Consider the following 13,761-nt stretch of genomic DNA (forward strand, 5'->3'; position numbering starts at 1 on the left):
ACCACGTATTGCGGACAGATTTTTTAATATATTTCTCATTTTCTTTTTTTTTTTTCACATGTTCAAAATAAAGTTCAATCAATCAATAATTATTATGTGTTATTAATAAAAATGCTCGTTAAACAAAGAAACCCTCTGCAGTCGGTTGTGTTCAGCAGAGATAGGCAGACAGCAGGACTCAGAGAATGTTTGAAATGGCTGTTCAGCTCAGAAACAAAGGCACACACTCACACACACACACACGCACGCACGCACACCAAGCCGCGCGCATGCTTCCAGTATGAACTCTTCCATCCAGTGAGCACATTAAGCCACTCAGGCCCACCCAGTGACATCAACTTTTCACTGATCAGGCCAAAAGAAACGCCTGCAAATTCAGACTGGAAGGGGATTTACACAGCGAGCGAGAGGAGGGAAAACATTGTTCTCTTATATTTAGTTTGGACGGCCAGCGGGGTTGAAAAAGAGAATTTTTAAGAGCATTCGAGTTTGTATAAACCAGCCTGAGTGGTCGGCTCTGTGTGTGATGGGGTTTTGAGAAGTTTTTGTCCTTTTTTTTTTTTTTTTTTTTTCTTGTCCTCCACGAACCCACATGAAGCCTGCCAAGGAGGAGAAGGTGGAAGAGAGTGCAGAGAAAAGTCTGGAAGAGCCCAAGGAGGCCACGGAAGAAGCAGAAGAGCAGGAGAAGAAGGAGCAGGAGTCGGACAAACAGTTGGAGGCCGAAGAGCAGGGAGGCGAAGGCCATACCTCCATTTTCCAGTCTCCTCTTCGACTGGTGAGGAAGAACAAGATGAAGCTGGTGGTGTGTCACGTGACCCTGCTGGATGGGACCGACTTCACCTGTGAGGTGGAGGTAAGGTTTCTAAACACACTTTCTAAACACAGTGAACATATTTCCTCCTGTTTTTTTTCTGTTTGTTTTTATTGTTTTATTTGAATCCAGTGCACTGTGGCTGTTTGTGAAGTTTGCAGATTTCCTCCTGATAGCTTTTGTCGTGTCTCACGTGAGCCGGTGCGCCGGTGACGTCCAGGCGGACAGGATCAGGTGCAGCGTGTGTGTGTGTGGGCAGAAGCACAGGGGGCATTTAAATCCCTGACTCAACGCACAGGAACGGCAGAAGCTCTCGCTCATTTTATTTGGGGCGTAGTTTAAGGGATAAATGCAGAGCAGAGCACACTACAGGGGCTTGTCTGGTGACCACACACACACACACACACACACACACACACACACACACACACACACACTGCAGATTATGGGGGTCTCACCAGATTAGTTTCCTGCATCTGTTGCTCCCTAACAAGCGCGTGCCTTAGAACCCCCACCCCCCAACCCTCCCACGCACGCTTATGCACGTGCACACACACACACACACACACACACACACACAGAAAATAAAAATGTCCTTCACTTTGGTCTTTTGTAACAAAGTCTTAGATGTTTGCCAGTTATCTTTTTTGCTAAATCTTATCTCCCTGTAAAGAAGCAGCAAGGAGGTTTTAAACGTTGCATTTTATTTTTTTAAATGGTCTCTAAATGGTGTCTGTTTTCCCCATAAGCCCTTGCTCGTGTTGTACTCTCAGTTACTTTATATATACACTAGCATAAAAATGCATTCCCAAGTGGCTCGCGCAGTTTTAGAAATGCCCGACCGCAGATTCCCACACTCGTTCCCATTCAGTGGGAATCAGCCCAGAATAGCCACAGTGCAGGTGCACGGGAGATGGTGACACTTAGGTATCTGGATCAAAGATCCCTGAACAGAATCGTCCTTATTTATTAATTTATTACATTCTTTTTACTGTGGTCAATCCATTTCTAATCGACGACATGGCAAAGCCCAGCAGCCGGCCTGTGAGAGTCGTCCGAACAGTGGCTGCTTTGTCAAGCGACAGATAACGCTGATACTGCAGCTAACTGCTATTGTCCTGTAGTACACACACAGAGACACACACACACAGTGCATATCCATCCATCCATCCATCCATGCTGGCATAGTTAGGATCGGGAGAGGAAGAGATGCACAATGCATTCCAGAGATTAAATTTTCTGTTTTGCCCAGTAGGCCTCCACACTCACGCACATATACCCGCACGCACAGACACACACACACTCATCGCTCTGCTCCGCGAACCCCTGGCATCACATATATTCCAGCGTAATAACTTAATATACATTTCATGAGTGTTTTACGAGTTGCAGACGTCTGAGCGAAAACCCGAGTGTTTTGACTCTTGCGGGTTTCAAAGGAGAGTCTTAGTGTCACATGGTCTTAATGCTGCTTCTAAGAATTTCATTAGTATTGCTTTCAGCGGGATTTGGGTGTCACACGGTTTAAGTAGCGTTTCATAGAATTTGGTGAGGTTTCAGTCACAGCAGCCTGAAGTGTGACACTATAGGTTTTGCTTACATAATAAAGAGAGCGTCGACACGATTCTCCAGAAGACTAGCTGCTCAGGGATGTTGGACAATTGACAGTAGGTAGTCCCTTTTTTCGGAGGCACGCTGGCGCAGTCGCAAAAAAACTGTAAAAGGTCACATTCTCACATTCTTCGGCCGTCCAGCCTCACTGTGAGTGAGCGAGTGTATGTCACGCATTTGTTTGACCAAGTATAGGAAAATGCCATAGATGTTTTCAGGCATCCCGGGACAAGAAGAAAAATGCACTCTTTCATCGTCCTTCCTTCCACTTCCACCACGCTCCCTGCCCCTTCTGTAAGTCCGTCTCTGTCTGCAGACCAGCGTCACACTCGGGCCACGCTGACTAACAAAAAACAAATGAGCATTATTTGATTATTTCATTCTTTCCCATCAAATTTCCCTCTCTCCCGGCCCTCCCCGTCTGACCTTCTGTCTCCCTAAAGGCTGCCGGGCGGGCGGGCGTGCGTGTGTGCGCGCGCGCACGTGGATGTGTGCTAAATGTCATTGTCATAGTTGAGTCTGGAGGATTTTATGTCTCGGATTCCTGTTGGGTTCACGGAACAACGAGTCGAACAGACAGACTCAGACGGAAAGACTGAGCGTGAGCGCGAAGGAATATTAAAACAGATGCTTTTGGAAGTGAAGGACGAGGGACCGATGGACTGATAAACAGCAACTCGCTGAAGCTTTGGAAGTGTTCGTCCGGTCAACAGAATAATTTTATAAAATTTAGGCGTTCCCAGATCAAACACACGTTCCTCCTGTGTTTAAGTCACTATGATGCAGAACTCAACACAACACTGGGAACTGGACTCCAGTCTTTTTCTAGCAGTGAAATTTAAGCTATTGTGATTAAGCCTCTTTTCCTTTGTCTCTCTCTCTCTCTATCTCTCTCTCTCTCTCTGCAGAAACGTGCCAAAGGTCAGTACTTATTCTTCAAGGTGTGTGAGCATCTTAATCTCCTGGAGAAAGACTACTTTGGCCTGATGTACAAGGACGCTCACGAACAGAAGGTATCCATTCATTTTATGGATGAGACGCATGTCAAATATATCACTACTGTTCGTACACAGAACGTCCAGGCTCTGAAGTCTGCATCGTGTCTCACATTTTTGTCTGAAATCTTTTGTGTCACTCCAGTGCTGGTTGGACCCCACAAAGGAAATTAAGAGGCAGATACGCAGTAAGTCTCACCTCTAAATCAAACTTCTGTTTTTTTCTGAATCACTCGTTTTCATATCTGCACAGCCAAAAAAAAAAAAAAAATGAATTCTATCTTTATTTGTGACTCCAGACATTTGAAAGCACAAAGGCTGCAAGGCAGAGGATATCATTGTGTGATCAGCCTGCTCAAATTCCCCCCTCAGTCCAAAAACTCTAAACTGCCCACTGGTGTGAGTGTAATGAGGCGATGTCTGTCTGACTGCTGACCCATCCTGTGCCATCAAAGCTGAACTTGTGGACAAGACAGACCTCAGTTAAAGTCAAAACAGGCTTTATGAGCCAGTGTGAAACTCGCTGGGTCTTAAAAGTCTTACAAGTTACCCTTTTAAGAGCAAAAACATATCATTTTGGCTTATATAATGTTTGTTTTTTTTTTCTTCTTCTTCAAGTTAGAATGCATGAGGGTGTTATGTCTAGGTGTTTGCAGAAATATGTGTGGTTGCATGTGTGTGTGTGAGCTATGCAGGCATGCATGCTTTCTGTGGCTTTGTCACAGTGTGCGTCTGTGTGTTATGGATGTGTGCTGCGCTATGCATCTGGCTGCCGGTGTGCATGTGTGTACATTTTAATGGTATGTGTGTGTGTGTGAGAGAGTGAGTGAGAATTTTTATAACCGGATAGAGGTGGGCTGACGCAGGCTGGAGTTTGAGTCCCACTCTGCTTGTGTGTGTGTGTGTGTGTGTGTGTGTGAGGGAGAGAGAGTACGTGGGCGCACAGCAGCGCACAAATGACAGGGTTTATACCGTTCTGCTCCAAACAGCTGTCGGTTCACACAGCTCCAGTCCACAACACACTGAGCATGCCGGCCGGAGCATTTGTAAATGAAACCTGTTTATGGCTCCATGAATCATTCTGAAAAGATGAAAGCTGCTCGGCCCGCTGTGATTCAAAGAGCTGCTTTTAAAGCTGACGCAGAGATACAGCTGTAGTTATTATTATTATTACCTGGAAGGAGTCTTCAATTACATGAAAGAATAAACCTGACTAAATATTTAAAGATTTCAGCCTGCAGTAAAATGTTTGAAGAGTTCAAATGTGGCATTTTAATAACTATGCACAAGTTTTCTGGGCAGGTTTTATTAGAGGTCGGTGTGTTGTGAGACCGAAGCGCCTTGTTTCATACAAATCTAAAGAGGTTGCTGCCTAGAGAGCAAGTTCCTATCACTAAAAGTGGGTGTTTTTGGGTTTTTGTGGCTTCATGGTGTAATATTTAAGTAAGAAAATTGAGAAAATTGAGTGGGTCCCTGGTGTATATTAGAATGAGGCTAAAGCCGGATACAGTTTCTATCATAGGCGATGCTGGTGGACTAAAAGAAGGAGAAAAATCCGACGGGTCAGACACAGAAAGAGAGAATTCAAGTGGCTGAGGTGTACAGTTACACAATTTAACTCAGAGCCAATAAAAACATCTCCTCAAAAGTAAAGCTGTTCAAAGTCAAAGGTTTACACAATTCCAGTGTGGAAACTGGGAGAAATGAAAGTTCAGCAACGACACTGCCAGCATTTAAGACGATGAGAAACACTGCTGAAAGCAAAGCTTAGAGCCAAGCGTGTAAATTCCTTTTAAATGTAAATCACAGATACGGGCAGGAAGATTCTGTTTCACTTTCGATGTCAGACTGAAGGCAGAAGATTGGATTTAGTGTCGTCAGTTCGACTCTCCTGTGCACGTGGCTGTTGTTAATGTTTAACTGGCGTGCCTCTCTCCATAATCAAAGCTTTACTTTACAGCCGCGGTATGCTGCCTCGCGCTGCTGTGCCGTGTCATGATACATTTGGAGCATGTTCAATTCTTTTGCAATATCGACAACCAAAAGGCAAATTGATGTGATAATAGTTTATTTGGATCATTTAATGGAAGTTAAAGGGTGAATTAGCCAGAATGAAAACAGCAATTGGAGTGCCTTTAAAGCAGAACCACCTCTTCTCTACACACTTGTCCACGGAGCTCATTTTAAAACATGCTGTAGAACCGAGCGCAGACGTTCTGCTGCTGTGGTCTGGTTCAGATTCTCATGTCTCCGTATAAAACCAGTCGGAGTTGATTATGTTCATATCAGGGCCGTTTGGGAGCTGCATCGTGCGTTCCATGAACCTTTGTTCCTCTTTATATTGAAGGTAGTTCTAAATTAACACCGGCTGTCTGTTTGGGCTTCTTCTTTCTGCTGCAGACTAAATCTGGAACCAGCCAGATAACGTCCTGCTGGTATTACACGATGAATAAGAAGCCTTATGTTATCCCTGTCGTGATATTTTTTTGAAAAAGATCTCTGGAACCCATTTAGAGTGTCAGGTGTCTGGTGAGAAGTGAAGGCTGGAAACATGTTGCAGACCTGGAAGCGCTCTGATGTATATAATGTTCAAGGATGTATGCATCTTATAGATCATATGATGGCTGAGACGTGGTCGCAGAGAAAGGTGAAAAGGTCTCAAGAGACTCAAGAAGCACTTAAATCTGACTCTCAGTAATATTCGTCCTTGGACACACACTGATATCCACAAATCAACAGATGAGGAAACAGGAGTATCTGCCCTCAGCACTTCTTCTTGTTCTCGATGTGTCCAACCTTTTTTTTTATTGGTAAAAGAGATACCATCCATCCCTCGCTGTCTTCACTTCCTGGATTGCATTTCAGAACTTCTACAGTCCACGATCTTGCTGGATTTCAATTTCAAGCAATTAAAGTTTCTCTGGCTCCTCTGAGGTCTGTGTATGTGCTCAAATGTGTCTGGATGTGGCTCTGTTGCTGTTACTGTGTGTGTGCGTGCGCAACGCTCGTGTGTGTACACGTGACTGACCTTGAAGCGGGGTGGAAAGGTTTCGCCGTGATGTCAGGTTTTCTCAGATTGAATTTTCCGGTTGACGTGAATGAACGCCCCTCTTTACTCGGTGTGTTCGCGTGTGCGCGCTCGTGTGTGTGTGTGTGCGCGTGCGTCTGTTTTGTCGGGTCGAACTGAGGAAGACAGATGCGGTAAATGGCGAGGCAACATGGCCTCTTGAGAGACTGAGAATAGAAAATTGGAGCCAAATGAAGGTCGTAATCCTATTAGTGCGGTGGAAAAAGGAAACCACGTTATGACAAAGTGATGGAGTAATTAGTGCTGATGTTCCTTCTTCCTTTCTTTCTGCTCATAATAAAGATTATATTTGCTAAAGCTAGAATAAGGTTATGTAATAGCGGATCTGCAGCTTATTTGTATGCGCATATGCGTGCGCGATGCCCTGGGCTTAATGCTGTCAAAAAGCTGCTCTGCATTAGTTGAATTCATGCTCATCTGCTTCTCTCTCATCCACATACAGATGGATGTCAGAGAGCCAGAGATCCACCCTGATCGTTACATCACTCCATCCATTTCCCTTACGCTATAATGTACTGGAGATAGAAAGTCAGAAATACTCACATTCGTGTTTTTGGACTGCGGTAGGAAATCGTCACATTTGGAGAAACACATAGATGCATTAGGAGAAGATACAGGAACTGATTCCACATGTGTGATCGTTCTTCTTCTGTACATAATTCTGAACGATCGTCTCTCCTTCTCAAGGCAACAACTGGCAGTTTGCATTCAACGTGAAGTTCTACCCCCCCGACCCGTCGCTGCTCACCGAAGACATAACGAGGTATCGACACGTGCTATAAGTGATCACTCATACCCTCATGGATCCTTCTTTTATGGCTCCGCAGAGTATTGGAACAAACTAAACATACAGTATTAGCACCAAAGGTCACTCAGCGGACTTGGTGAAGTGCCAGCTTTTATTTGGAGACATTCAACAAATATCCTAAAACCTACTTTTCAGTTCCCATTAGATGGAAATTCGTTGGTCTTTTTACCTTTTAATGTTGGACTGGCACAAATGAGAGTGATGCGAAGACATCAGTGTTTTTTCCCCCCTATAAATGAATATTAATACAGGTGTTGAGTGTAAACTTGGGTAAACAATGCAAATAATTGCAGGAAATATTTTAACCATAACTACTGATCGTTAAAGGTATAATACAACATTTTCTCGAAAAGACGAAGCCCCACGTCTGTTACTCACTTTATGAACAACGCGCATGCGCCAGACCATCCGCCCGGCTCTCCTGCTTCTCCCAGAAAACGCGGAAGTGTACGAGCGCGATCTCCTCTTCTCCGGCGTGCACGGCTCTGTACAGTTTCTGCGATCCGCCTCGCTCATAAATAAAGCTTTTTTTTTCCGAAACAGCTACAGTTTCATTATGTCAGATTCGCCATCGGTAAGTACGAGCTCAGAAGCTCACCGGCTACATAAACACTCTGAATGCGCATTCGCAAAAGGGAGAAGCTGATTGGGCGCAAGCACGGAGAACCGCCTTATGAAAGCAGCTCGTCAGAATGATTGACAAACAGACCCACCAATTATTTAGGTGATCCACCCGGAAATCAAAATGTTGTATTACACCTTTAATTTGTAAAAGATGTTAAGAAAATTATTTAAAAAACCAAGCTCAACACAATTCTTTTTAAATTTCTTACATAGATTTGCACTTAATGTGGCTACAATATATAGAAAATGTAAAAAAAAAAAAAAAAAAAAAAACAAAAGAAAAAAAAACCACAAGTGGACATTGTTTATTCAGTGGGATTTACACACACACATACACACACCGTGGCATGCTTCAAGCACACAGCATCGAATGAGAGCAGCTGATCACAGCTAAAGGCTACAAGGACACAATACCCACCAACAACTGACTCCCAATAGCTGATTTTCCAGGTTGTGTTTAGATGCTCGGTCATGATAAATCCACTCCAGGTAAAAAGCGCATTTCATAGTGGATTTGAAATGTATTTGTCACAGTAACCCATTCACACACATTCACAGATGAATGAGCAAAGTGCCTGACCTTCATTTGGAGGGAATGAAGGTTCAGTGTCTTGTTCAAGAACTCCTGAGCGCCCAGGCAGGGCAAGATAGGGAATCAGCCGCCAACCTCAGGATTTTAAGATGACTAGCTGAGGCTCAGCCCCCCTGCATGAGCAAATAACCCTGTTAACGAAGAGCCTTGTCATGGGATGTCTTTGTTTTCCAGGCTCTGTGTCACTCTGAGGCCTTCTTGCTCCGGTTAATTGAAAAGACATTGTCAGGAGGCCGAATGACCCCGTTGACCAGCGTCCTGCCGTGTTTGCATTAGTCTCTCACGCAGACGCTCCGTCCAGATAATGAATCCACCGCCAAGTTCAGCGGCTCGCGGTAGTAAATCCACACAACTTCTGGACAATTCACCAGCTGCAAACAGCGATGTTATGCAACTGAGTTTGGGCCTGTCATGGCCGGGATTAGACGTCAGGGGTTATCCCGACAAGCCGGCGTAGCAGCGCACTGAGAAAACTGCACAGCAAACAAGGCCCTTACAAAGACATTTAATCCGCGGCAGCTAACCCTGTGCCGCGGCTTCACAGGAGAGACAGGTTGCTTTTTATCAGCACCAACAATAGAGCTGTTTCCACTTCAAAGAGGAGGGGAGAAAAAGCTCCGAGTGAGGTTTTGGTTTCGACTCTTGTTTACAGCCTCTGTTCCTCCTCTGCAGGTACCTGTTGTGTCTGCAGCTCCGTGAAGACGTGGCGTCGGGACGTCTGCCTTGCTCCTTCGTCACTCACGCTCTCCTCGGCTCATACACGTTGCAGGTACAACATATCAATTTATTGACCCACGCTATATTAGTGCGTATCAATGAGTACATTGTGATCTTGTCAATTCTTTTGTGGCTTTTCAGGCAGAACTGGGCGACTATGAACCTGAGCAGCCTCGCCCGCTCGACTACATCAGTCAGCTCAACTTTGCGCCCAATCAGAACAAAGAGATGGAGGAAAAGATCCTGGAACTCCACAAATCCCACAGGTGAAGGAGAACTGAATGCTGACGTGTTTCCAAAAAACAAGAGAAGAGTTTTGAAATTTAAACCAAGAATAATTACAGTATGCTGTCACACATGCCATCATGTTTTCTGAATCCAATTTTTTTTTTTTTTTCTTTTAGGGGAATGACACCTGCACAGGCCGACACCCAGTTTCTAGAAAATGCCAAGAAGCTGTCCATGTATGGAGTGGACCTGCACCACGCTAAGGTATGAATAAATAAGTCTCCTCTCCTCTCTTTCCTCTCCTGATGTATCTGCTTGCTTGTGTTTCACTGTCTGTGCGTGTGTGTGTGTGTGTGTGTGTGTGTGTGTGTGTGTGTGTGTGTGTATCTGTGTGTGTCAGCTGCACAAACACTGAGGGAGTCCATTGCCATGGGAACAGCCAGTCCCTCCCACAGGGACAGATAGCAGGTCATCATGAGACGGCGTGTTTCCATTTGTATCTATGTTTGCGCAAGCCAGGGAAAAAAAAAAGAAAAGAAAGAAAGGGGAAAATAGAGATGCGGCATGTGAAAATCAGAATGGAGAGTTTTAAAATAGAACAAGAGGATGAAAAAGAAATGGGCGCCGCAGAAAAAGGTTAGAGTGAGACGAGGGCAGATTTAGATGTGGCTCCTTTAATAGCACGCTCCACTTAAAGGAATATTTCACCCAAACAACGATTTGGCCTCATTTTCTACTCACCCTTATGCTGAGCAACTCTCTGGAGCACTTTTTTGATATCTCAAATGCAGCCGGAGATCCGGGGGGATTTTTGTTTTCAACAAACTTCCATATAACAGGGACCGATAGAGCCCGAAAGAAAAAGGTCCATAAAGTCCACAAAACGTGCCTATTGTTCCTTCACACTGCTCGTCTGCTGCTCGTCCGTGTCGAATTAATTATGGACGTTACCGCTCAGGACACTTGAATTACAGCGGACGAGCAGTATGAAGGAAAATAGGCACGTTTTGTGGACTTTATGGACCTTTTTCCTTCGGGCTCTATCGGTCCCTGTTATATGGACGTTTGTTGACAACGAAAATCCCCCCGGATCTCCGGCTGCATTTGAGACATCAAAAAAGTGCTCCAGAGTGTTGCTCAGCATAAGGGTGAGTAGAAAATGAGGCCAAATCGTTGTTTGGGTGAAATGTTCCTTTAATGCATCATGGAGAGGAAAGTATTTTAAAGAGTCTTTTACTCTTTTTTTTTTTTTTTTTTTTTGTGAAGCAAATGGTGGAAATGCAACAGTTAAGATTACAGATTTGTAAAGTTGCTTTGCTATTTTCTAGATTTGTTCAGTAAATCAGAAACACAGCAGTATTTGACAGCAGAACTTTGTGTTACTTTGCGTCATTCTGTTCATGTTACAGTAGAAAATCAGATTGAAGAGGGTTCAGTGTTTTGTACTCTGGTCTTATCAAGAGATGTTTGTTTCTTCCAGGGCTTCAGAAACTGCAGATATTCTAACTGTAAACAGATATATTATCATTTTAAATTACGTCCACTTGGTAGAAATGATTCAAATAGCTTAAAAGAATTAGCTGGAAAGTATCTTCAGCAGTTCTGCCTGAAAGCATTCAAGTTTATCTGGGAAAATATTGTCAGGAGATGAATTGATTTTCTACAGAAATGAATCACAAACGAATGAGACGGAAACGCAAAAGTGGAAAACCCTAATAACTGATAATCGTTCTTTTATTGCTTTCTAAATGTAAGCCCTTCAGGATTACTTAGCAGACATTCAGTCGCTGAGAAAATAAGCTTTCAAAATTCGCTGGGCGCAGCGTGGCTTCATTCATTCTCACCAGCCGACTCGTATCTGCAACCGAGCGGCAGCTGATCGATGGACGGCTAGCGGCGCGGCGAAGCCACGTGACGCGCGGCGTCCCAGTAAAACTGTCCATTATCAACATATTGCATTCTCCATTAGTACAACAGATTTTTCCTCTGTTAATTCACTACTGTAATCAATACACCCCCCCCCCCCCCCCCCCCCCTCCCCTCTCCGTACCCTTACCAGATGGCCTTGGATTTAAAAGCTTTGTTAGTCGGTCGGCCTGCCAGCTAACCGTGTTACGCTCCTGCTCACTGGCAGTGTTTGTATGTGTGGTAATTGAGTTTCTGCTGACCCTAAACAGACTACTTTAAAAATCAATTGATGTACAGAGTGATCCCATTTGTTTAAAAAAGACGGCACCTACAGCTGTTTTAAGCAATTCCATTACATGATGTGCTTCATGGACGTCTTCTTTGACAGGATTCAGAGGGTGTGGACATCATGCTAGGTGTGTGTGCCAACGGACTCTTGGTTTACAAAGACAGGCTTCGGATAAATCGTTTCGCCTGGCCCAAAATCCTCAAGATTTCATACAAGAGGAACAACTTCTACATTAAGATCAGGCCAGGAGAGGTATGTGTATCGACGCACACGATCTGCTGACTTTAAGCCTTCTCGTGCGACGCTTTCATAGTTTACCACTGATTGATTGAATTCCAGACTCTGAAGAAACAATTTTCTGTCTTTGTGGTTTGAACAGACGGAGCAGTTTGAGAGCACAGTGGGATTCAAGCTCCAAAATCACCGATCTGCCAAAAAGCTTTGGAAAGTCTGTGTGGAGAACCACAGTTTTTTCAGGTAGAGATAAAAACTCACAAGGAGATAAACAGACATATTTTATCAGGATACATTCGTGCTTTGTTCGGCCTGGTCAGCGATAACACACACACAAATATAAGACAGGTGCCCTTTATTGAGTGTGTGTTCACATTTGTCTAGATGTGTGTATGCGAGGGAGATAATCTTTAATATCCTGTTCATGCAAGAAAAGCCTGAAAACATTTTCCTCTTCACTCGTGTGCACGTGAATGTGACTTTGAAAGTTTATTGCAGAGGAAATCACTTACATTGGCTTTTAAAATTGACATTCCTCTTTGCTCCTGCTTCACCAAAATGTGACTTTGCCATGACTTTCTTAATTTCTAGGTTAAACGCACCTGAACAACCCACCAAGGCGCGCTTCCTGACTCTGGGCTCCAAGTTCCGCTACAGCGGGCGAACTCAGGCTCAGACCCGCCTGGCCAGCTCCCTCATAGACCGGCCCGCCCCCAGCTTCGAACGCACCTCGTCCAAACGCATCAGCCGCAGCTTGGACGGAGGTAGTGCAGCAGTGTGTGTGTGTGTGTGTTTGCACTGCCGTGGATGTAAATTGTTCCGTGTCGGACCAGATACAGGAAATAGCTGCAGCATATGTTTCCTGTCACATAGTGAGAGACAGAAGGGAAAAAAAAAACAAAAAAAAAGAATAAAGAAAGGAATGGAAGAATGCGAGCGTCTCCTCAGATGGAGAAATAACGCAGCCTGTCGGAGCACGTTTGCGTGCACCGATTGTCACGTGTGTCACGTCATGTGATTTTAATGAACAACATGGGAAATCGATGGCCAGGTCACCAAATCCTCCCAAGTGTGTCACAAGAACAGTCCAGGTCTGAGCTCAGAAATCACAACAGAGACAGTTTCTTCCTCATTTCCTCAGTTTTTCACAAAAACGTGTGCACAGTCACCTTTTTAATGGTTTTGAATATTTGGTTTCCATGCCTTTAAGTTGGCAGACTGCTTGTTTCCCCGTCTGTCAGGTTCCTCCACTGTCCGATAATGCCCCCTGCTGGACACATTGTCACACTGCAACCTAACTTCATTGACACATTTTACTCAGTTTTTCCAATAGGGCATTGATGTTTTTCTATATGTATTCTGCTGAGGTTAAAATAAAACTGCAGAAGTGAAGCTAGCACATGAAATAAGTGTATCCTCCTATCCTGCCTGAAGTTACTTAAAAACAAAAATCTACATGTTTACCTCCACTTTCGCTATTATTTTCTGTTCATACTGTTGAACATTGAGCCATATTTAATATCTAAACCTAATCAGTCAGTTGTTTTTTTTAACTGTGTGTTTCTGTCCTCACAGCGCCTGTGATCAGCATAACTGAGGCCGGCGCTGAGAACGGGCACGAGCCGCGCTTAGATCTCCACTCCGACTCCAAGGTGTGTATGAGCACAAGTCATGTGTCGCACCTCTGTCCACAGGAACGGGGACGAACTGAAAATCCAGCAAGATGGAGAACACACCTTTTCTGGCAGTCTTTCATATTTTCACGCATATTTGTGTCAAGAGAAGAGAATATATGTACGAAACGTTGGAAATGGTTCTCTAAATCCTGGATTAGCATTGGATAGCTGATTTTGTGC

At 44.3% G+C, this 13,761-nt stretch overlaps 1 protein-coding gene across 10 annotated transcripts in view; it reads left to right on the forward strand.

Moving 5' to 3' along the window:
* Window positions 1–13,761, forward strand: part of epb41l2 (erythrocyte membrane protein band 4.1 like 2) — a 41,582-nt gene that overhangs the window by 12,961 nt on the left and 14,860 nt on the right. For all 10 annotated transcript variants that reach the window (XM_030109691.1, XM_030109694.1, XM_030109696.1 and 7 more), the window contains exons 4-14: window positions 599–853; window positions 3,331–3,435; window positions 3,563–3,605; window positions 7,193–7,268; window positions 9,202–9,298; window positions 9,388–9,512; window positions 9,651–9,738; window positions 11,771–11,923; window positions 12,051–12,148; window positions 12,497–12,669; window positions 13,481–13,557. In XM_030109691.1, coding sequence (XP_029965551.1) covers window positions 599–853; window positions 3,331–3,435; window positions 3,563–3,605; window positions 7,193–7,268; window positions 9,202–9,298; window positions 9,388–9,512; window positions 9,651–9,738; window positions 11,771–11,923; window positions 12,051–12,148; window positions 12,497–12,669; window positions 13,481–13,557 — 1,290 coding nt within the window. The remainder of the gene's footprint in view (window positions 1–598; window positions 854–3,330; window positions 3,436–3,562; window positions 3,606–7,192; window positions 7,269–9,201; window positions 9,299–9,387; window positions 9,513–9,650; window positions 9,739–11,770; window positions 11,924–12,050; window positions 12,149–12,496; window positions 12,670–13,480; window positions 13,558–13,761) is intronic.

The sequence above is a fragment of the Salarias fasciatus genome, chromosome 15 (assembly GCF_902148845.1).
Source record: "Salarias fasciatus chromosome 15, fSalaFa1.1, whole genome shotgun sequence".
NCBI lineage: Eukaryota > Metazoa > Chordata > Actinopteri > Blenniiformes > Blenniidae > Salarias > Salarias fasciatus.